At 38.9% G+C, this 22,083-nt stretch overlaps 1 protein-coding gene across 4 annotated transcripts in view; it reads left to right on the forward strand.

The window, feature by feature from the left end:
- Positions 1-21,595, forward strand: part of grk4 (G protein-coupled receptor kinase 4) — a 56,839-nt gene extending 35,244 nt beyond the window's left edge. For 3 of the 4 annotated variants that reach the window (XM_007543873.2, XM_007543888.2, XM_016666697.1), the window contains 11 exons: positions 5,703-5,795; positions 6,232-6,295; positions 6,399-6,539; positions 11,287-11,477; positions 13,504-13,541; positions 13,952-14,041; positions 14,229-14,437; positions 15,918-16,055; positions 17,291-17,428; positions 17,602-17,733; positions 18,741-21,595. In XM_007543873.2, coding sequence (XP_007543935.1) covers positions 5,703-5,795; positions 6,232-6,295; positions 6,399-6,539; positions 11,287-11,477; positions 13,504-13,541; positions 13,952-14,041; positions 14,229-14,437; positions 15,918-16,055; positions 17,291-17,428; positions 17,602-17,733; positions 18,741-18,797 — 1,291 coding nt within the window. In that variant the 3' untranslated portion in view covers positions 18,798-21,595. Of the gene's footprint in view, positions 1-5,702; positions 5,796-6,231; positions 6,296-6,398; positions 6,540-11,286; positions 11,478-13,503; positions 13,542-13,951; positions 14,042-14,228; positions 14,438-15,917; positions 16,056-17,290; positions 17,429-17,601; positions 17,780-18,740 lie in introns of all 4 variants that reach the window. The other variant, XM_007543896.2, reaches the window with a different exon arrangement.
- The last annotated feature ends 488 nt before the right edge of the window (positions 21,596-22,083 follow it).

The raw sequence follows: 22,083 nt of genomic DNA on the forward strand, positions 1-22,083 counted from the left end.
CACACACACACACACACACACACACACACACACACACACACACACTATTACTTGTATACTGCCGTCTAACTTTGTTTTACCTCAATAAGTGCTGCTGAAAATCCATGACCTTCATGGTACGTTGCATCATGTACGTGGTGGTGATACATGATGTCTAGGTCATCAGTAATTCATATATCGTTTTGTTCTCTGATAAATGCAGTTAAAGCTGAAAAATGAGAACAATTAAGTTACAGGTGATGTATGTTCCAGGTGTATCACTGGAACATACAAACAATTTATTGTTTGCTTGAATAAATTAGCAGAAATTTGGCACACGAACTGGTGGGCTTGATATGATCATATAACCTTTGAAAAAAATCTCCCTTTTGCATCAGCTGGCGCCTAACGGCAAGTTATTTTACAAAACTGTTGTCAAGTTCCTAAAATATTTTCCAGAATGGCCGTATTTAGGAAGTATTCATACATTTTGACCTTTGTCATATTAGAGATGCACATTTATTTGGGATTTTGTGTGATAGACCAACATGAGGTAGCAGATAATTATATGTTTTAAGGAAATCTGAAGTTTTACACTTTTCTTAAGTCTTTACACTTTTCTTAAGCACTTTTCTATCTGATGCTTTACATCAGATAGAAAAAGAAGGAGACGGCTCAAAGCAAACAAAAAAGAATCATGGCTAAGCCGGATAAACGGGCCTCTCAGGTTTTCTTCCAGGACTGCCCTATATTTGGTACCGTCCAGCTTCCATAGCCCTGCTGAAGAAAAGCATCCCCACAGCATGATGCAGCCACCACTACAGTGGTAATTTTCACTCCCTGATAGCTTTTAGTCACACTGACCGTAAAGTCAGGAATTCCTTCTAAACTCTGTTCCATAAAGGAAAGATTTCTATGAATTCTTTCAGGCGATGGGGTTGGGATTGAACTATACGCAGGTGGACTCGATTTACTAAGATGTGAATTCTGAAGGATTTTGGTTTACAAAATAAAACATGAAGCATAAATCCATTTTCTTCTACATCAGTAATTCTGTTTTTCTCATATAGGTTGCTATTTCTTAAGCATTCAGTAGATTGATTTCAGCTCCCAGTATGACAGAATAATATCATGGCACCTAAAATGGACCTTTTGTATCATATTTTTTTGGTATTGTAGCAATATTGTAAACATTTTTTTTAGTTGTGAATATAACAGTCATGTTTAGACCTGTAAATGACAAAAAAATAAAAAATAAAAATTATTGTCTGGGACAAGTATAAATTGTCCCACATGGCATAATAATACAAGAACACATTCTCAAAGATTAATGAACTTTAAATTCGGATGAACGTTTAACACTGGAACAGGAAGAGATTTTAAATATCCAAAATAAACAAACAAAACAACAGAAACAACAAATAAATGAATTATGATGTGTCTACAAACAATATTTTCCTTAAAAAATGGCCAGTTGAGTGCAAAACACCAGACTGAAAAAGTTTAACATCCAATTTTTGGTGGAAAGAGAAACAAATGATAAATCAGGCAAATAGAAGTTATGGAGCTTGTTTTAATTTATCATGCGATTAATTGAGTTATTGTTTATTGCGACAGGCCTCGTCATGTTGTATAATCAGGGCTGATCTTTCCTGCATCCAGAATTGGTACAGGTCCAGTATAAAGAAAAGGGAAGTTAAAATCTCTGCCGAGTCCACACATCCTGGACACAAACTGTTTAGAGCTTTACCTAACGTCAGTACAGCAGTTTCTTTCTTGTTTGTTTGCTTTTTTTTGTCATGTCGTATAATGAATGGACAGTCGTGATCAGCTAATCGTGGTGAATAAGTCCTGATTTCACTCTTTCTGGTTGTCCGCTGCTACGGTTTCTAAGCACCGGCTCCAAAGTCAACTGAAGCGCTGCTGATGGATTTATCTTTCTGAATGTCTTTACGGCTGGTTGGAAACGAGGCTCATATAAACCATGCAGGTTGATGAAAATCAGACTGGGAATACCGGGATCCAACTCTGAGCTCTTTCCGTACCATCCGGTGTTTCTGTTGACGATTTAACCGCAGATGATCTGCTCCGATGTGTGTTTCCGAGACACTTCAGCGTCTCGGTGGTTCTAGTGAGCGAGCGCTCATTAGAGCAGCTAAACTTGTACACCTCAGATATGTTGTTGATATTTTCTCGCCAGCAGACTGTTTGATTTTTTCCAACCCTGTCCTAACCTGTTTCCTGGAAACATGCTTTCATGTTTGTGTGAGGATTTAGTGGCTGTATTGTGACTCGAGGGACATTTCCATATTTTACACCCTCTTAGGTTGTCCACTTTTGAATTAATCATCTGGCAGGTACAAAAGTCTTGGCTCACCCTACTTTGCTTGCGAGTAGATTTTCTTGTGATCTTTTAAAGTGACTTCAGCAAGGTTTCTCAAACGATCTTCTTTTGTCCAGGACTGGACAGAAAATGAGTGGAAAAAAAAAGAAAATATTAAATTGTGGAAAAAGGCCAATTTAAGAGAAAAGCAGAAAAGTTTGACTCATTAGAAGTGAAGTTTCTGCTTTTCTTAAAGCATGGTTTAAAATTTTTGCACAGACTGGGTGTGGGGTGGACCAGTGACTCACTTTAGATCCTCAGAAAAATGTTTTAAAAGGAATTCAGGAAAAGTGAGGATCAGAGTTGGACAACCACAAGGTTTATTCTTACTGAATAAAATAACAGAACTCGAGAGACGAGAGAAAGTTACATTGTTTAACATTTTTCCGATGCATATTTTTGTACTAACCCTAAAAAGAAAGATAAAGTTCAACCAGCTGCATTCAGAAATCTCAGATGAAACTAAAGCTAAACTTTTTGCACTGAATTCCCCACAATAAAACACGGTGCTGGCAGCATCATGCTTTTGGGATGCCTTTCTTCAGAGTTGATGGGATGGATGGCTCTAAATACAGGACAATGGTGGAAGAAAACCTGTAGAGACGAGGACAAAGGTCCAGTAGGACAACTGACGTCCAACCAGAGACACACTGGATGTGTTTAGTTCAAAGAAGATGTATTTGTGATAATGACCTAGTCAAAGTCCACACCTAAAATGTACCCTTTCCATCTAATTTGTCTGAGTTTATTAATCTCTCTATATAGTAACAACCCAGGAGAACCACAGCTGCAGCTAAGAGGCGTTTCCTCAGCAGACGCACTTCCTCAGATCATCATAAACTTGTAAACCTGAAATGACTGGAGAACATGAACAAAAGATTTCCTCAAGTTTCCATTTCTCCACGATCATTCTGCTTTTAGATTCCCTCTTTGTTTTTAAATGAAGTGCCGTGCCTCAGCTGTAGGAAACGTGACTTCTGGCAGAACATTTGCTTGCTCCTGGATATTCCTGCATGTGCTGCGGTCCAACATGGTGTTATGTCACACAGTGTCACCCTTCGGTGCAGTTTTTCCCTCATCCTCTCGTTTCTCTTCTCTCTCCGTTTGCGCCACATAGACCATGATCCAGCGCAGCTTGGTCAAAGCGTGGCTCTTTAAACTTTAAACCAGGAAGATTTGAAGAGGAAAGATATTAATCGGTGGGATTGTGTTCCTGAAATCCTGTTGACAGCTTTTTATGTATATTACTCTCATACACAGAGTATCTGTGCTGCACAGAGACATAGCATATGTTTCTTTCTGTCTCAGCAGGGGGGCTTTCCTTGTGGAAACTCTGAAGGGTTTTGGCCAAAGCAGCGAGCGCTGACCACAGGCAGCTTTACTTGCCTTGCTTAGTGTTAAAGTATTTTCAAATTATGGTTTGGGAAAAAGATTTTTGAACCCAACATCAGCATCACGTCATCATTTTGGATATAGAGGTCGGATATTTGCTCTGACTTCAGTTTCTGTCTGTGAGTAGCGGGTTAAATAAAAGAGAGCGTTTTTTCTGTAACTCGCAGGTTTTGTGAACAGAGGAGTGTTACGGCTTTCTGTACCTGCAGAAATTTGCTTGCTGTTGATGAGATGACAGCAGTTGAACAAACCACAGTTGTGGAAGATCTGAAGCTATTTCAAGATTTTAGAAACATCGTGGCAAAAACTTTAAAAGAAATGTAAACGTGTAGCTTCAGTGTAAATTATCTGGATGATTTATCTTATTAAATAATACGTCATTTTGCAGAATAAACTGTATTTTGCTGTACTTAAGGTTTTGAGCAGGAAGGTTCTAGATTCAAATCCCACACAGCATTTCTTTGCCGAGACTTCATGTTCCCCAAAGCATACATGGGTTCTCGCCAGGTACTCCGGCTTCCTCCTGCAGTGCCAAAACAAACGTGTGAGGTTAATTTTCTTCCTTACTTAGACATGTGTGCTGATCCGTCCTCTCTCTCTGCTGTTGTAATGGACTGTCCACTTGTCCAAGTCATTTTATTTATCATGGTTAAAGCTTTTTGCATTTATTTTACTTATTTGTTACAAATATTCTGTATTTTACAGCTGGTCTTTGGATTGTATTCAGTAATATGTCATAAATAGCATTGCATAGTTTGACAGTACTGAAATATTTCCCATCTCGTGACACTTTTATTTTACTTTATTTCTATTTTTTTTTACGTTTTATTTAACTTACTTAGTTCAAATTATTTATTTATTTAGTTCAAATGATTGTTACGTAAGCAACAAGTCAATTAATCACATAATAAATTTAAATGAGCTTAATGATTCCCATTTGCATGATTCTGTTTTTCTCATGTCTCTCTTTCTGGATGTCAAATGGCTTCAGCCTGTAGCATGGCTCTCAGCTGTCCCCATTTTTGAAGGGTGATTGTGTTTACAGAGACTTCAGCAAATGTGTGTGTTTTGTTTCAGTGTGGATGTTTAAAATGTTTTCCAGTTACAGTGTTAAGTGATTATTAGAAATGAAAGTTTATTGGTCTGAGAGACGCTGTACTTGCAATATTATTCCATTACCGTTATATTACCTGAAAAATTATCTCAAAATAACAATATTATCGTTTATCGCAATAACTTCTGAGACAATTAATCGTCCAGTAAAATGTATCGTGACAGAGGAGTTACATTTTTAAAGTGTGCTTTGTCGTCCACAACCCAGATTTCTGCTCTAACCTGGCGCTCCCTGTATTCTGAAGCATTATAATGTTTTATCACTTTACAGCCTTGTCTGGACAGCACAGCACAGCTTATTACTTATATATAAAGGGAGTGTTACAGAAGTCAAAGAAAGGAGCCGACGGTCATACTCATCTTCTCAGATTGTCAGTTTTCTGACATTTTCCCAAGAGGCGGTGCTAATTTACATTTTAAGTGTGAAATCCACAAAGCCTTTGATTATTTTTTGTTTGATTTTTTTATTTGAGGTCTAGGTTTTTGTTTGATGTGTTCAAATAACACAACCCACTTCCCCATTTGACTTCGTAGTTACATTATATTTACTGTTCTGTGTGAAATCATATCTCGACCCAGTTCAAAGGCTGTTTGTATTTTTCACAGTGTTAAAACCTGGTTGTTGATTTTCTTTCTTTTTTTTTTTTAATCTTTCCACTAAAAGTTGCTGTGAACAGTAACTCAGCCAGCAATGCACAAAATTACAGGGCTGCACAAACGTAAACACATGCTGGGGAGTAGATCGTGATTTAATGTTGCTCTGCAGCCTGGTGAGAAGTTTGTCTTATCAGAATAATCACAACCCCTCTTTCTCTTCTTTCCCTCCCCCCTCCAGAATAGTTCGCGATTATCTGAGCGGAGCTCCATTTTCCTCCTACCAGGAGTCCATGTACTTTTCTCGCTTCCTGCAGTGGAAATGGTTGGAAAGGTGGGTACAGCCGGCAAACGCAAAGCATCCACTGTGATCTTGTTTATGGAGAACATTTAGACTGTACTGCTTTCTCTTGGTCTTGGAAAATGACTGACACCAGAGCCTATTAGTCATATAAGTAGCAGCAGCAATGTTTGCTCTAATACATAAAGGTGGGGCTGCCAATCAGTCTGTCTCTGCGAGAGGTTAATAATTTATACTTTGCATAATGGTTGGAGGAAAAGAGCAGGATGGAAACAGCAGTCATCAGAGTGGATTAATAATAAATTAGACCATTAATCTGTCTGCTACATCACATGGTGTGTCAGAGTGACATCAGCTGGTATATTAAGCCCTTTTTCTCTCCTTTAACACTATTCTCTCCCGTTTTTAACATCTTCTTCTTGTTTGTTTTTGTTTTTGTTTTTTTTTTTTGTTTTTTTTATCCCTGCAGGCAACCTGTAACCAAAAATACCTTCAGACATTACAGAGTACTAGGAAAAGGTGGATTTGGCGAGGTAAGATCAGGTTGATTGTTGTGTAACTGTGTAATATTTAATATTTAAATAGAAAGACCAAGTTGTTCAGATTCACATGAACCCCTTTTGTTCGCTTTTTCAGGTTTGTGCCTGCCAAGTACGTGCCACCGGTAAGATGTACGCCTGTAAAAAGCTGGAAAAGAAACGGGTGAAGAAGAGAAAAGGTGAAGCAATGGCACTAAACGAAAAACGCATATTAGAAAAAGTTAACAGTAGTTTTGTAGTAAGTACGACTTTTTTTCTTATTCAACCTTTCCCTGAATTGCATCTGTGTCGTATGCATGCATGCCTGGCGCTTGCGGCTGCAGGGTTCTGCAAATGAAAGCAAATGACGTGTTTGCAAATCCCTTAATTGTCACCTGCTAAAAGTTAGATGCAGCAAAACTGGAGTTCTGCTTGTTTGGCTTTGAGGAGAGAGATTTATTACAATGAAACCACAAAAATATTGTCTTGAATGATTTCAGGAATATTTAAACATTCTGACCACTTATGTTGCTCGAACGCATTAAATCAAAGTCATATTCAGTATTTTATATAGAGGATGCAAACACCTGAAATTTTTGTTTATTTGCAGCATGCTGTCAGCCTCAAATGTTTCAGTATTTCCTTGAAACTGATTGAACATTTATTCTTGCCAACAAATTGTCATGGTTTTATGTTATCGACTGCAAGTCAGACTGCGTTGCAGGTGAACACACACTTAAAACCAAATGCATTCTCAGTGTCTGACATGAAATGAGTCGGTTGGGATTGATAAAATTATTTCTATTTGCTAAATGCCAGAATAATGACTGCATTCTTTAGATTTGTATTTTATTTCCATTTGTTCATCTGTTCAAACATTTCCATACAAGCGTAAACAGCATGTCCTGCCGTCATTCCGCCCAGGAAGGGCCCAGAGATAAAGCTGTCTTGGTTTGTATAAACCCCATAAAAACATCCAAACATCTCGGACTAGATTTAGCCAGAATCTTCCCGACAGCATCGTCACCCATCCTGTACCGGTTTTGGGCTGAAAGGCCACTCGGCGAGGAAGAAGCCGTTGCTCCACAAAACAACAAAGAAAGCCAGATTACAGTTTCCAAATGCACACAGGGACAAAGACCTTCAGTTTTTGAGACATGTCCGGTGGTCCGATGAGACTAAAGTAGAACCGTGGGACATTATTCCTCTTGATTGGAAGAATAATGGGGAGGCTTACAAACCAGAGAACATCATTCTAACTGTAAAGTACAGTGTTGGCAGCATCATGATGTGTGGACCGAACGTTTGACAAAATAGATGGCCTCATGATGAAGGCACATTTTCTCAGCTAGGAAGTTGAAGCTTAGGCTTAAAACAGACGGTTATCGTAAGCATACTACCAAATTATTAACAAAGTAGCTTAAGGACAACAGAACCGATGTTTTAGAGAGGCCATCACAAAGCCCTGACCTCAGGCGTTTGGAAAAATTTGGTCAGAGCTTAAGACGTTTGTGTCTGTGAGGGAGAGAGAGGGTTAGACTAAGTTCATAGATTTATCAAATAATGAAGGGATGTGTGCATTCATCTAAATTTGAAATAATAAAACTTCTCTTTCTTTTATTCTGGCTCCTTGTAGATGCAGACATTTAACTGACCTAAAAACATAAAACTTGTATTTTGATTAAATGTCAGACAAAAAGAGAAGTGATGGTCCTCTTCTCGTACAATGTGTGCAAATATTTGGTCTCGGCTGCATACTTTCTGGGGGGAGGAAAAATCAAATGAAGTCCAGTTTCTGAATGCTCTCTTTTCTCTTGCTGTTCATAAGCTCTAGCTAACGCAAAAGTTTTTACCCCTATCAGCTTTTTACTCGTTTCCTTCCCAGTGAAACAATCAAAAAAGAAATGGAAATATCTAGTTTTATATAGTTACCCTGCTGTACGTTGATATCGACTCTCAAGCTCAACTGCACAACCAGGAATGTGTGTTTCTCTTTCCATTTGCTCCAGGCGTTTACACAAACATACATCACTGCAGGAGAAGAAAGTGTACTTTTGCTACAATTTACTTCTGTTAAATAAATCAGTGAATGTTGGAAGTTTGACATATTTAGAAGTCTTTTGAATCTCAGACGAGCTGGATGGACAGACCATTCTGAGATAATATAGAGCAAAAAAATGTAGTCTAATATTGATCTTTATTGTCCTCCAACTAATAAATTATCTTGTTCAACCAACAGTGGACATAAAAATCACTGTAAAACCAAAAACAAACTTGATTTGGATTGCAGGACATGCAGCATCGCTTATCAAAAAGCGATGCTGCATGTCCTGCAGAACTCATGCTCACAATAGCTGGCTATGTGTGTGTGTGTATGTGTGTGGTTATTGACTTCATTGCTGTGGATTACATAATGTTGTGTTGTGGTGTGTGGTCTTATGACTCGGACTGCTAGACGGCCTTTTTCAGATTTGTTCTCGATAATGATCACATATGATTTTGGTGTAAAGATTCACACTTCATTAGGACTGTTACTGGAACAAAGATGAGAGCTTTGACATCTGCAACAACTTCACTGCCAGACACAAAATCTTACCAAATATTTATGGTCTAGTTTCTTATGCAAATATCTTAGTTTTGTCTTACAAGTAGCTCTCCACTGGCAGATTACTCAACAAGTAGCTTTTTTTCTTCAATATTAATGAATTATTGATTTAAAACAAGCCCCTATTTATTGCTGAAACGTTACTTGTAAATTAGATTTGTCTTATTTTGAGCATACTAAAATATTTGCGCCACAAACTAGACCAAAAACACTTGGTAAGATTTTGTGCTTTCACAATGTTGGAGTCCTTTTCTCACAACAATCCGACAAGAATTGCGATTGAAAAAGGATTCCGATACGGATTTAGATTGCTGCGTGGAAATCATTTTGACCGTGGGAACGCGTACAGGCTGTCGCAGAACGACGGTATTGATGTTTCGCTCGGCAGCGCTGTGCCTCGAAGCCTCTTCGTTCTCTCCACTTGTAGCCAACGGCTGTGTCGAGGTTGTGCAGAGTGTTGGATTAGTCGATTTCTGATGCAGCGTGAGTTATGTTGTGCGCCCTTGATTTGAGTGAGTCATGGTAGAGGCATGCTCATTCTCACACACACACACACACACGCACACACACACACACGCACGCACACAGAGGTTGGAGTGGGCATGTTGCTGAACCTCAGACTTGCAGCTCCAGTCACCTGGGATTGGCACATGTTTTTTTTTTTTTTTTTTAAAACACACGCGTGTGTGTGTTTGTGTGTGTTGGTTCTGGTTGCTGCAGGCAGAACTGATGACTCTTGATGTGCCTCTCTACCTACAAGAGCAGTACAGTTGCCTGGAAACGCTGACCAAACAGCAGCAGCGAGGAGAAGAGTCAAGTGCTCTCTCCAAGTCCTCGTTCCTCTCTCTCAGTATTGTTCTTTACCTTTTTGTGATTGGTGCATACTGTTAGTTAATGCATACCATTAGCCTGCTGCGTGTTTTACACAATGAGCCGCCCGTGTGCTTTCAGTGTGGGAGGATACATGGGAATTTGAGCCACAGGGGTGATCCTGCTCTGATGTGTGTAGCAGGGGAAGTGAGGTAGCGCTACCGCACTGTGCTGCAGTTTGTTTCCCATCTTTTTGATTTGCGCTTATCCCTATCAGTGTTGATGCAAGCACAAAATAGACGGCAGTATAAAGGAAAGTAGCAGTAGTAAGAGTTTTGCTTGGATTTAATCGGTAAAACTATTTTTTATGCTTGTGCATTTCAAAGGTGGTTCAGTAAGTACTGCAGGTATATTTGGTTAATTTTTATTATTTAAAGCAATTGCATTTTAAGGCTGCAAAGTAGAGTAGTTGATAGCATTGTTGCCTTGTGTTTGAACCCCTGCAAGGACAAATAGGTGTAGATGATGAATGGATGAATTTTCTTCATTTTGTCTAGTTTTAATTCTTCTTTTTTTTTTTGTTCAAATCCTTATCAGAATCCTTTAGTCTAAATTGGAAAATGCGAATGGAATAAAAACGACAGTTTTGTTTTTGGGGCATTTAATGTTTTTATAGCGAAATTACCCCTTGAGGTGGGCTTTTATTGTATCGCTTATTATTTATCATTAAAAATTTCTTATCTCAGTAAGTATTTTTGATTTATTGTTGCCTCGATACATTTCTATTAATCACGTCAAATACAAAACAAAACTGACAGTATTGTCAGAAATTATGTTTTTACTATTTGTTCCACAAGAGCATCAATAAATGTCAGTAAATTTATAAATTTAAATTAAGTTACTGTGTCCAGTTTTAGTAAATCAATTTTTTTAAAGTTTCCTTTTTCAAATGGGTATGTTTCTCAAAAAGTAGTATTTGTGTTTGTGGTTTTATGAACGCCGAGCCATGCAGTCACAGCCGTACAGTTGCCTAAAAGAGAAGCGATTATTTATTTTTATTGTTGCCACAATTGTACCATAAAATAACACAATAAAATTCTATATGCTGGATGTTTGTTGCTCACTTGGCCCATAGGAACGTTTTCCTTCCCTCCTTGTATTTTCTCTCTCTACACGCTCCATAGCAGATGGGATCCCTCCTGATGGCAGCAACATTTTACACAACTGCACATGCACACACTGTACCCTGTGTGTCACTGACCCACAGCAGGGAAGTGAGGAGAAGGGGGGAGGCTTGTGGGAAAGAAGGAAAAAGGAGAGTGATTGATGATGGAGCGAGAGCAGCAAGATGGATTTTCCATCTCTGGGATACGTCTTCTTTGGGTTTCACGTTGTGTACGTTCCTGACAATCCATTTGGGATAATTGATGAATATTTGGGGAGCATTACACAACTCTGATATTAGAGTTGTGCCTCATCCTCTCATTTCTCTCTCTTTATCCAACTTCTCCCACCTGGTCTCTGATCCAGGTTCATTACCGCTTCTGTAAATTTATCTCTTTGTTTTGTTTTTTTTCCCTCCCTCCTCCAGGTTAGTCTAGCTTATGCCTATGAGACCAAGGACGCGCTGTGCCTGGTCTTGACCTTAATGAATGGTGGCGACTTAAAGTTCCACATCTACAACATGGGAAACTCTGGCTTTGACGAGCAAAGGGCCCTTTTCTACGCTGCTGAGATCTGCTGTGGCCTTGAGGATCTGCACCGCGAGAGGATAGTCTACAGGTGACGCTTTACTTGCTGGAGGTTTTCGGGGATATTCTGAGGATGCAATCTGTTGTTCCAGAGAAAATGTTTCTGAAGGACAATTTGATTTACATACAGATTCTTAGAAGGCATAATGCGTCTGTCAAAATCAGTGAGAAATGGGAACATAAACACAGGTGCTCATAGAAGAAAAGGACGCCACTAAATCTCCAGGCCTCAAGCAGCTATAACCGCAAAAACATGTTCATTGATCTCTACGTGTGTCAGAAGAAACAGCTGTCTCTGTGGTTTCAGTTCGCACTGCTTCAGTTCAGGCTTGAATCACTGATTTGAGGTCAGTTTCAGATCTCTGGTTTTGACCTACTGATTGCATCGGATGATTCTGATTCATTTTTAGGAGCCGCAACAAGCATCGTTGAAAATGTCTTTCCATTTTTCCTGCCATGAGCTACGTTTATTATGCTTGGTGGGAGCTTAGGTGAAATCGTGCTGCTGTGTAAGAGAGCAGTCGAGTTTTATAAATTCAAAACGGGACAAACTAAGGTGGAGTTGACAGTTTAAGCAAAAGATTTGCAACCTTTACAATCCTAAGAGCTACATTTGGCCTCAGTCCAGCTAAATAAACATCAGAGCCACAAATGTTACATGACTTTACATTAAAGAAAAAGACAGCTTATACTTTTTTGGTAAATTTTACTTCAGGAAATTTAATGTCATTTTCATAGAACCACATTTTCTATCTGTTTTAGATTCTAAAATACAGAAAACCATAAAACATTTGCAAAAAAAAAAAAAAGAATTAGAAGATGGGTACAGTTTTTTATTTGGGATGTTGAAATTCATGAAAAATTGAGAAAAGAGCTTATAGTTTCAAACATAACAACAAAAAATGTAGTAGTAGTGTCATTCTGTCATGGAAAAAAAATCTAACTGGTAAAACCATTATTTGGTACTAAATGTACATTTAAAACCTTAGTTGATTCATTTTAAGCCAGTTATTAAGAGCCATTGTGGAAGGTTTAAAGAGCTGCAGGTTGCAGACCCGCAGTTTAAACTGCCGATAGACATTAGCAGTTAGCATGGTTGACAGTGTTAGCGTTGATATAAAAATCATGGTTCCTTCCTGGAGAACGCCAACTCTCACCTTAACACTCTCTTAAAGGTTTCCCACATTTCCAAATCCAGCAGGAGCCAGCATTAATACCAGTTTAACCAAACCGGCACAAAAAGAGCTTAAAGTTGACGTCCTGTATCAGACGGCTCCATTTTGTCCCTGAAGCGGTCGAAACGGACAACAGGTCCAGCGAGACTTCAACAGGTGCCGACTGGTCGGACCAGTCGGCACCTGTTGAAATCTCGCTCTCTGTTGGAACAACCTGGTTAAACAGCTGACATGGCTCTGTTAAAATACAGCTAAAATTAATGAGCCGTTGTCCCTCAGTACCGACTACAACGCCACAGAGTGTTAAGAGTTAGCAAGACCATGTAGCACTAAAGTTTGGTGCATTCATTGAATAGAAAAAGATAGGATTTTTGAGTTACTGACCAGCAGGTAAAGCAGAAAAAAATCGTCCAATTCTAATCAACCTCCAGTTTCTTAGTGTACCTCTGAAAACACGGTTGTGAAATTGAATTATTTTCTGCTCAGCCCAGTCAGGCTGAACATTGGTGTAATTTATTTGTGTTTTTCTAAAGATCTAACTATTATATGTTAGGCTGGACTATATACAAAGTCTTATTCTTGTTTTTTTTAATATTGGCATGTTGGATTGAAAGAAGGCTTAAGGAAAGTTGTGAGAATATTTCTATTTAACGTGTAAAATAAATGTAATTAAAGAAAAAAAAGTTGAGATCTGACCTTGCATAGCTCTGCATTAAATGTCAAATTTCCCAACATCTTAATTTGCTCCTCTGGTGAAGATCAAAACTGCATTTGAGAGCATTTATTCTTCACTTATGATGTTATACTCTTACTCTTCTAAAACATTGTTTTTGAGACCAGCTCTAATTTCAGAAGCAGCTCATAACTTGTTGTTTGTTGCAGAGACTTGAAGCCTGAAAACATCCTTCTGGATGACCGTGGTATGTCGTCTTTTTTTAGTTTTTACTACATCGATTTTTGGCTCAAAATGTGCTTCTTGTCCTTCATTTTTCATTTCACAAATTTGGTCTACAATGTCCAAATCAAACAAGCTGCACTGTATCGGCCCGTTTTCCTTGGCTGCAGACTCACTGTTTTAAGCTTGCCTTACTCTCTCCTTGCACTCCTTTTTGCATTTACATTAATTTGCTCACATCCATCTTGAAGTAAAAGAATACCCACCTTTCTTTCAGACGGTTTTTCCCTGAAATTATTTCATGCTTCGGTGTAACTCAAGCACATCCCCAGCTGTGTGTGCTTCAGCAGATGTTACTTACAGGCGTCTGTTTTTCTTAAATTACTGGTATTCAGAAAATTTCTGGTAAACAATCTGGCTTTTGCTTTTGCTCAGGGCACATTCGGATCTCCGACTTGGGTCTCGCTGTTCAGATCCCTGAAGGGGAGACGATACGAGGGAGAGTGGGCACAGTTGGCTACATGGGTAAGAACTTCAACATGTTGATCCATCAGCTCCTTTCTTCCCATTTCGACTCTTTCTGTATACACTTTGCTATTTGACATTTACTTAACCAGAAAGTAACTCATAAAGATTAAGAAGTTGTAGCCTCGGTTCTCTGTCGAGCCACTTTACGTCACGGTCCACCCGCTGCTTCTCGTCCGCTCCACAGCTCCCGAGGTGATCCAGAACGAGAACTACACCTTCAGCCCGGACTGGTGGGGTCTGGGCTGTCTGATCTTCGAGATGATCCAGGGCCAGTCGCCCTTCCGGAAACGCAAGGAGCGGGTCAAGCGGGAGGAGGTGGACAGACGGGTGCGCGAGGACCAGGAGGAGTACTCTGATAAGTTCTCAGAGGATGCGAAGGACATCTGCAGGCAGGTGAGGAGGAAGAGACTGAAGGGACAGATGTCTCTCTGTGAGATCAGGGCAACGGTAAAGAACCTTTATAATCCATAGACACTTTGCAGCCTTAGCTGATATTAAATTATGTTTTTTTCTTGAGCTGTAAAAGATGCATCCTCTTCATAGGACATAGAAAAGTGTCTTCAGTCAGAGGCTTCTTCAAACTCACTGTAATACAGACCGCTACAGGAGATCTTTTCATCCATCACCATCCAGAGTAACTCTTTGAAGAATCTTGAATTAATGAGTTACAGCAGCCTTTAATTTTCCTTCAATAAAGTATTTTTCAATTGAATTGAATGAAGCTTAGAAGGAAGGTAACTTGTGTTTTCTAAATCTTTTATGAGAAAAATAAAATAATTTTTTTCTGTTCAGGATTTAGAGCAAAGAAATGCAAACTTTTATCAGGAAAGACGAAAGCCATTCCTTTATGTCATTTCCGTATTCATGGAAAAGGAAAATAAGTAAAGCAAATCATTCTGAACAAAAACTGATTCCTCGGTTTACTGTCACTTTATTGTGGAGGTTTTATGCAGATATTTAATTGGAACGTAGAAAAGCGAATTTTCTAAACTAAAGTATTTCTTATTTCTCTTCTAGAAAAAAATATTGCTCATTTATATATCATCTGGACTATAGTAGAGATGCACAGGCTGCTGCAGCCTCTGAACGCAGCAGAGATGGAAGTCAAGAAAATGTATATAAATTACACATTCTCATTTATAACAGTACTGACCATTTGTAATTATTTCAAATAATTATTTTGTCTAACAAACTGTTACCTACCGTCTCTATTTCCCCTAGTGTTTCATATGGACGTATTATTTCCCTTCACAATTTTGAAGAGCGAGCCACTGAGTGTGTGTGTTTCTGAGAGCAGGGCATTTTTTTTTTTTTTTTTTTAAACTTAGTGGAACATTTTGACCCACAGTTCAGCATTTTTAAAGTCTCCCCAGTGAGAAGAGGAGTCAGGGAGACTCAGGGAAGAAGGGGCTCTGCGAGAAAAGGGTAAAAGGTAAATATGGAAGAGGAGAGAGCGCAGCGGGAGAGGGAGGGACGTCGGTCTCCAGGACGCCAGAGGGGCGGCGACTTCTACCGCCAGAAATAGACGAGTGAGCCGAGTGGGTGACAAGATTTAATATCGTCTAGGAAACTTTGCGTTATTTACGCAAAAGATGTAAAATGCAAGGCAAGCTAGGTTTTATTAATATTAACTACACTCTCTCTTGCTGCATTAGTACTTTGCAGTAGGGGTTTGTGTTTTTAATGTTCATCTCTCCTAAAGGTCTTTGAGAAAAGTGAAAAATGTAATTTCTCTAGCCGTTTCTTTGTTGCCCTCCTCCCCAACAGGAAACCTACTAGCCGACGCGTCATTTTTCGCCTGCCTCTCTTCAGTCGGACCTTTTGAAGGTTCAGATGTTTAAGTCTGTTTTTCCTTCCCCCTGCTGGGTTTCAGCTCCTGGCCAAGGACCCCAAGGAGAGGCTGGGCTGTCGGGGTTGCGGGGCCACCGAGGTCAAGCAGCACCCCATCTTCAGAAACATCAACTTCAAACGGCTGGAGGCCAACATGCTGGACCCTCCCTTCATACCAGATGTAAGAGAGATGGACACACACACACACTCGCGCACACACACACACACACACGCATGCACACACGGCACATTGAGGCGCAGTCCGTCTGTATGCAGGAAATGCCATTGTCAGAAGGAAATGAGTTTATCATGGCAGCCAGTGGCTGTGGTGGACCCAGTGTGTGATTGTAGTTTAATTTCAGCTCAACAGCTCAGTTTGTATGAAATAAACTGGACCAGTAGGTTTTTTTTAGTTATGAAAGTTACATCATTTGAGAGACTTTGTCGATGGTCAAATCATAGTCTTGCGCATCGTCTTTGATTTGTTTTTGTTTGTTATGATCAAATGAAAAAATTGCGACGTGTCTTTGTATCCAGCCTCTCTGAAGTGATGCTTTGTAGAACCATTTTTTAAGTATAGAGTCTTGCCACAGATGCTGAACGGTATTTAGGTCTGAACTTTGACTGGGCCATTCTAACATGATTATGATCTAAAACTAATCTATCATAGTTCTGGTTGTGTACAGGATTTAGAGCTGCATTGAACGATTATTCCGATAATAAGCTGCATTATTGAATAAAAAAAAATGGCACATTCAGCTGATTTTTTTATTTATTTAACCACTTAAGCTTATTTTATACAATATCTAATGAACGCTTGATCATTTGCAGCTAAAAAGATACAAAATAAATACTTTAATAAACTCTTTCTGCTTCACTTCATGTTGTAGCGCTGATCTGTTGATGATGTTTTTTTCAATTTAAAAGTGGATATGAAAAGGTGTTTAATAACAAAATTTTACAGAATTTGAAACTGAAACTACGGCAGTGTAAGGGTTCTGGGTGGAAAATATTTACAAAGGTTTTTCATCTAAAATGCTTAATGTATATATTCTTTGCACGGTTTGGCTTACTCACACCTTGGAGAGTGTTTATCAGCATATGATTATTCGATGATTAAATTAGTTGATGATTATGTGGATAATGGATTGATCATGATTAATCCGATTAATTGTTGAACCTCCAGCCAGTTCAAATTTCACATCCTTACGCGTGTTTGTCTCCCGTGGCTTTTGGCAAACTGCAAAGAGCACTTCTTATTGCTTTCCTTCAACAATTTTTCCAATGACTCAAGCGGCTGCAAGATTTAAGACTTTTTACAGATTTCGCATCACTTGTTCATTGTTCTTCCAGCTGCTTTTTCCTCCCGTACGTGTCTCACGTCCTTCGTTTTGCTCCTGTCTGTCCCCCTCTCAGCCTCGAGCCGTGTACTGTAAAGATGTCCTGGACATCGAGCAGTTCTCCACTGTCAAAGGCGTGAACCTTGACCCCACGGATGACGACTTCTACTCGAAGTTTGTCACAGGCAGTGTCTCCATCCCGTGGCAGAACGAGGTACTGCAGCCTGAAATGACGTCATCCTAGAAGTCCCACAGAAATGACCTCACACAGGAATGTCTGATAGCTACAGAATAGAAAAAAAGTCTGCTTCCTGAGTGTTTGGTCGCCTTGCAGTAGAAGTAAGGTATTTAAAAATATGACGTGGGATTTGTCGATTTTGCTCGTAGATGATTGAGATGGAGTGCTTCAAAGAAATCAACATCTATGAGACCGACGGGATGCTGTGCCCAGACCTGGACATGAACCGGCCCAACCCTCCACCGAAGCGGGGCTTCTTCTACCGCCTGTTCAGAAGAGAGGCAAGTGCTAGCGCTGCGGCGACTGTCCGAGGGGGTGGGGGCTAAGGTACTTCCTGCTTTCCTGGCTTTCCTCTTTTGTTGTCCATCCCGCAGGCCTTGTCCAAATTCAGAAAGGACATTACTTCACATGGAATCTGAAGGTTTTATTAATGCACCTTTGTGAGTTTGTTAGAATAAGGCCTGTCTCTTGTCTTTGTCCTTTTTCTGGGGTTGGCAGATTCACTACTTTTTATGTCCTCTGTGGTATTCGCTGTAAAACTGGCATTTTCATCTGGGAAGGCAGAACAGGAAACATTGCTTTAGGAAAAAATTAATTTCAGTGTTTATCAGTCCTATGGAGTCATACTCCAGGAGCAGCTTCACTTTTTATCACATTTAAACTACAAACTTCATGTTACTATGTGATTCTTCTCCTATTTTTATAAAGTGAAAGGATAGTTTTTGTCTTTATGTAGTTATTTATTTTCATATAAAAGCCACCATTTAGCCACCTTTCATGATTCACCTAAATATTGTATTGCATTTTCCCTTCACTTCACAATTATTTACTACTTTTTGTTGGAGCATTACATAAACTCTAAGTGAAAAGACTGAAGTTTTTGGTTGTGACATTTGAAGAATTTTGCAAAACAAGATTTAGTTTCTCCTGCTTTTCCAAACCAGTGGATCATCTCCTTCTGCCTTCATTCTTTTTTTTTTTTTCATTTTGTCTTTCAAATATGTAAAATATTTTCTTCTTTTACATTAATTGTCTTTAAAATACATATTGGCTCATGTTAGATTTTTTTCATTTAAATCTTTTCAGACTGTATTTCTTTCCTTCTTAATTTTGCCGCAAAATCCCAACTAAACATTTTCATTCCATGTTTTTTGAAACTTATGAAAACATTTTCTCATTAAAAAGAATGTCACATTTTCTTAAATATGTGTTCAAATTTAGTGATGAAACTTGTTAGTCAATTTGCATGGTTGTTTTTCTTTTTTTCTTTTTTTTTTACTGCTTCCAGGTCTGTCTGAAGAGCGGCTACAGTGACGACGAGACAGAAGGGCCCTCGCGACTTTAAACCACTCCGTCCCTCCGCCCGCACCCCTCCGCCGCAGAGCTTCACCACAATCTCCAACCGAGCGCGAGAATCTTAGGAACTCAGTGAATGTCGACCTGTATTTATGAGCTGTATTAAAAGTGTATTATAGCTAAAGAAAAAAGTATGACTTTAAAGATTTTGTACATTTGTACTTGAATTTATGTCTAGATGTATATTTTCACTAAAGGTTGTATTGTACAAAAAGCCATAAAAGTACCACTTGAATGCATACATTACCTTTTTTTCTTTTGATTTTTTTTTTTATTAATATTATTATTTGGAATGAGTATGGATAATGTTCATTAGGCGGTTTCTTTCAAGAAGCACATTTTAGTTTCATTAGTCTTTTTATTTTTCACAATGTAGCATCAGGCCTTCTTTTTTTTTTTTCCATTCTTTATTTTTTTTTATATGTGCCGTATGTTTGTCCTTAACTTGATCTTTGTTAGCACATTAGCTCCACTTTATACCAAACTAACTTTTAGTCGCTAAACGCCTGAAGTCGCAGGCGGATCTCAAACTAGACCCAAGGGATACAGTTGGAACTTAATCCAGGTTTTCATCACTGTTAAAGCTGTGATGCTTGAACTTTTCCCGGGAGTGGAACAGCTGCAGCAGCGAGTCTTTTTAAACCATGCGTACAATCCGTGCGACCGGATAGGATGAACCAGATGTGTGTGTCCAGAGACTAGTTTGCGGTACGTGTTCCAAGTCATTTTTAAGATCGCGTGTATTTATTTTTGGGAATCTGTGCAGGAGCTCGGTATTAATAAAACACGGAGCCAACGTTGAAATCCGCAATTGATGTTGGAATTTCAAATAAATCTTCCCTAAGCTCCAGCAGGGTTCAAATCGTAAAATTTGTGATGCCTAACGGCGTTTCCAACAAGAACACACCTGCTAATTGCATATCTGTTACAGTTTTTTGCTCAAGGTGATCATTGTATGGTGATTTATGATTTCCCCCTTTTTAATTCAGCACTGCGCTTTCACTTGCTGCTCTGTTGTTAGGCTGAAATAAAGTAGACACATTTTTCCTTGGAAGCTAAATAATTCGCTACCCTTGTTTTTGGAATACAAGAAAAAAACAACTCGTTCTGCTAAGAGTTGCATGATAAGTCATCGCTTTTTGTGTTAGAGCACAATAGTTAAAAAAAAATCACCACCTTCAGACTCAGGCAATCTGTGCATCTGCGCATTTTCCACTTTTAAATTTTTGCTGAGAAGGTTTTGAGACGTTGTGCTGTGCTTTTTCTTATTCTTTCAGTTAAATTTTGGTCTTATGTCTTCAGACTCTTCACCCAATATTTCTCTGGCTTGTCCAAATGTTCAACAGAAAACTTTAGGCTGGCTTAAATGTGCTTTTTCTTCTGCGGCGTAGTGCGTGCTGCCAAGTTACATTAATTATTGTTTTAATAGAAAGACATTACCTGCCCATTCCAGGTCTTTCGGAAACGTTCTGTAAGTGGGCCTCGACTCTCGGACCACTTTCTGGTTATTCTTTTGACTCCGCTGTCTGAAATCTTGTGGAATGCGCCTTTATGCGAGTTTATAGTGAAAATGTGTTGTTTCCACTACTGGGAAAAAGAAAAAAAAAGTTGATGTATTGAGTACTTATTTACTACAATTGCGATCATCAGGTTTAAGGATGATTTATCTACATTTCTCTCTTACTATTGAAGAAGTGTTTTTTCCCCCCCCCAAGTAAACCATCAGACAATTTCTTCCCCGTACTTTTCCTTTTATGTTCATCTCTAGATTTTGCTGTAGAAGCAGATGCCGTTCAGCCCCGCCCCGTCGCATTCAACACCCGTTTTTAATGCTGTGAATACCCCCCACTTCAGCATGATGGCTGCACATTTGTGTATATTTCACCGTTCGATGACGTGGCTTTGCTCCACTTTGTGAATTAGACTTCATTAGCTCTACTTTTGTACAGTTCAGCAACTTTTAAAGAGAAATCCAATTCACACGAAAGCGGTCTGTAATTATTCATTGCAGTTTTTAAAAATGACATTTGAACTTGAACATCTCTCAGATGCGTTCAGACTTAGAGGCTGCATACGTCTGATAAGGTGTGCATTGAGTTCCCAGTCGATTAAACCAATGTGTTCTGAAATTTTTCTTTTTTTTTCTCTCCCAGAAATCAGATATGAACATTTAGTAGTTTCTTGCTTATTTGATTCCTGAATTTGTCTTTGTTGTCCTTTTTTAAAAAGAAATCTATAATTTGCTTTGCTCTCAGGCAGACTTTGAAGCTGGTTTCATTCATGTAGATTTTAGCCTCAAAACAAACTTGTAAATTTTGCATTTCTAACATGCAACTAAAGCTCCGAGGTGGAAACTTAACTGCGTCCCATCACCCATGCCTGTATCTTTGTTTGTAAGGTATTTCATATCAATCCACATAGGAGTGAAGATGTTCTATCAGATCCATTGCACTGTATGACATGTTTTGACAATGACTTTGAGAAGTGTCTTTTAACTGTTCTGACAATGATACCAAAAGCAACCTTCTCCAGATTAAAACATTTTCCTTTTCTAGAAGAATTAAAAAAAAAAAGCCAACAGCCTTTATTATAAATGTGCCAATTACCAATTTAGTTTCTGACATCCTGCCTTCGTATTTTTTTAATACCTCATTTACTTCCCATCCACTGAAATTTCTTCATATACATATAAAAATGGAAAAAAAACGTAAAAACTTAAATCAGCTCAACTGTTTTGAATGTCCGCACTAAGTGCATTGTAATGCCTGTTTAAAAAAAACAAAAAAACAAAAAAAAAACATGTTTTATTACTCAAGCATGTATCAATTTGTAATACTTCAGGATCCTTGTGTATGTAAGTGATGACCTTCTTGTGCCAACATGTGTCGCTGGTTATCGGAGGACGACTTTGTGAATGGCCGGGAGTGACCAGTGGAGCTGGCCTGTTGGATAACAAATGTTCCTGGTTTGTTCCTGCCTTTCTGTCGGAGCGTTGGTGGCGAGTCAAAACTGGGATGAGGCTCGCCAGCAAGCGCCTACAAAGTGGAATATCACTTGAATTAGTTTGTAGGTAATGCAACCTGTACAAATTCAGATCTTCTGCAGTTTTATTTCTGTAGTGGTGGGGGGGGGATATTATATTTACAGCAAAAGGAGGATGAACAAATGGATTTTTGGTATTCAAACAGGGAGTTGATTTTCTTCTTCTTTTTTTTTTCATGTTCAGTCTGTACAGTCATGTTATTCAACCACTGCAGTCATTGTTAATTCTTGTA

Source organism: Poecilia formosa, unplaced genomic scaffold, assembly GCF_000485575.1.
Source record: "Poecilia formosa unplaced genomic scaffold, Poecilia_formosa-5.1.2 Scaffold11, whole genome shotgun sequence".
NCBI lineage: Eukaryota > Metazoa > Chordata > Actinopteri > Cyprinodontiformes > Poeciliidae > Poecilia > Poecilia formosa.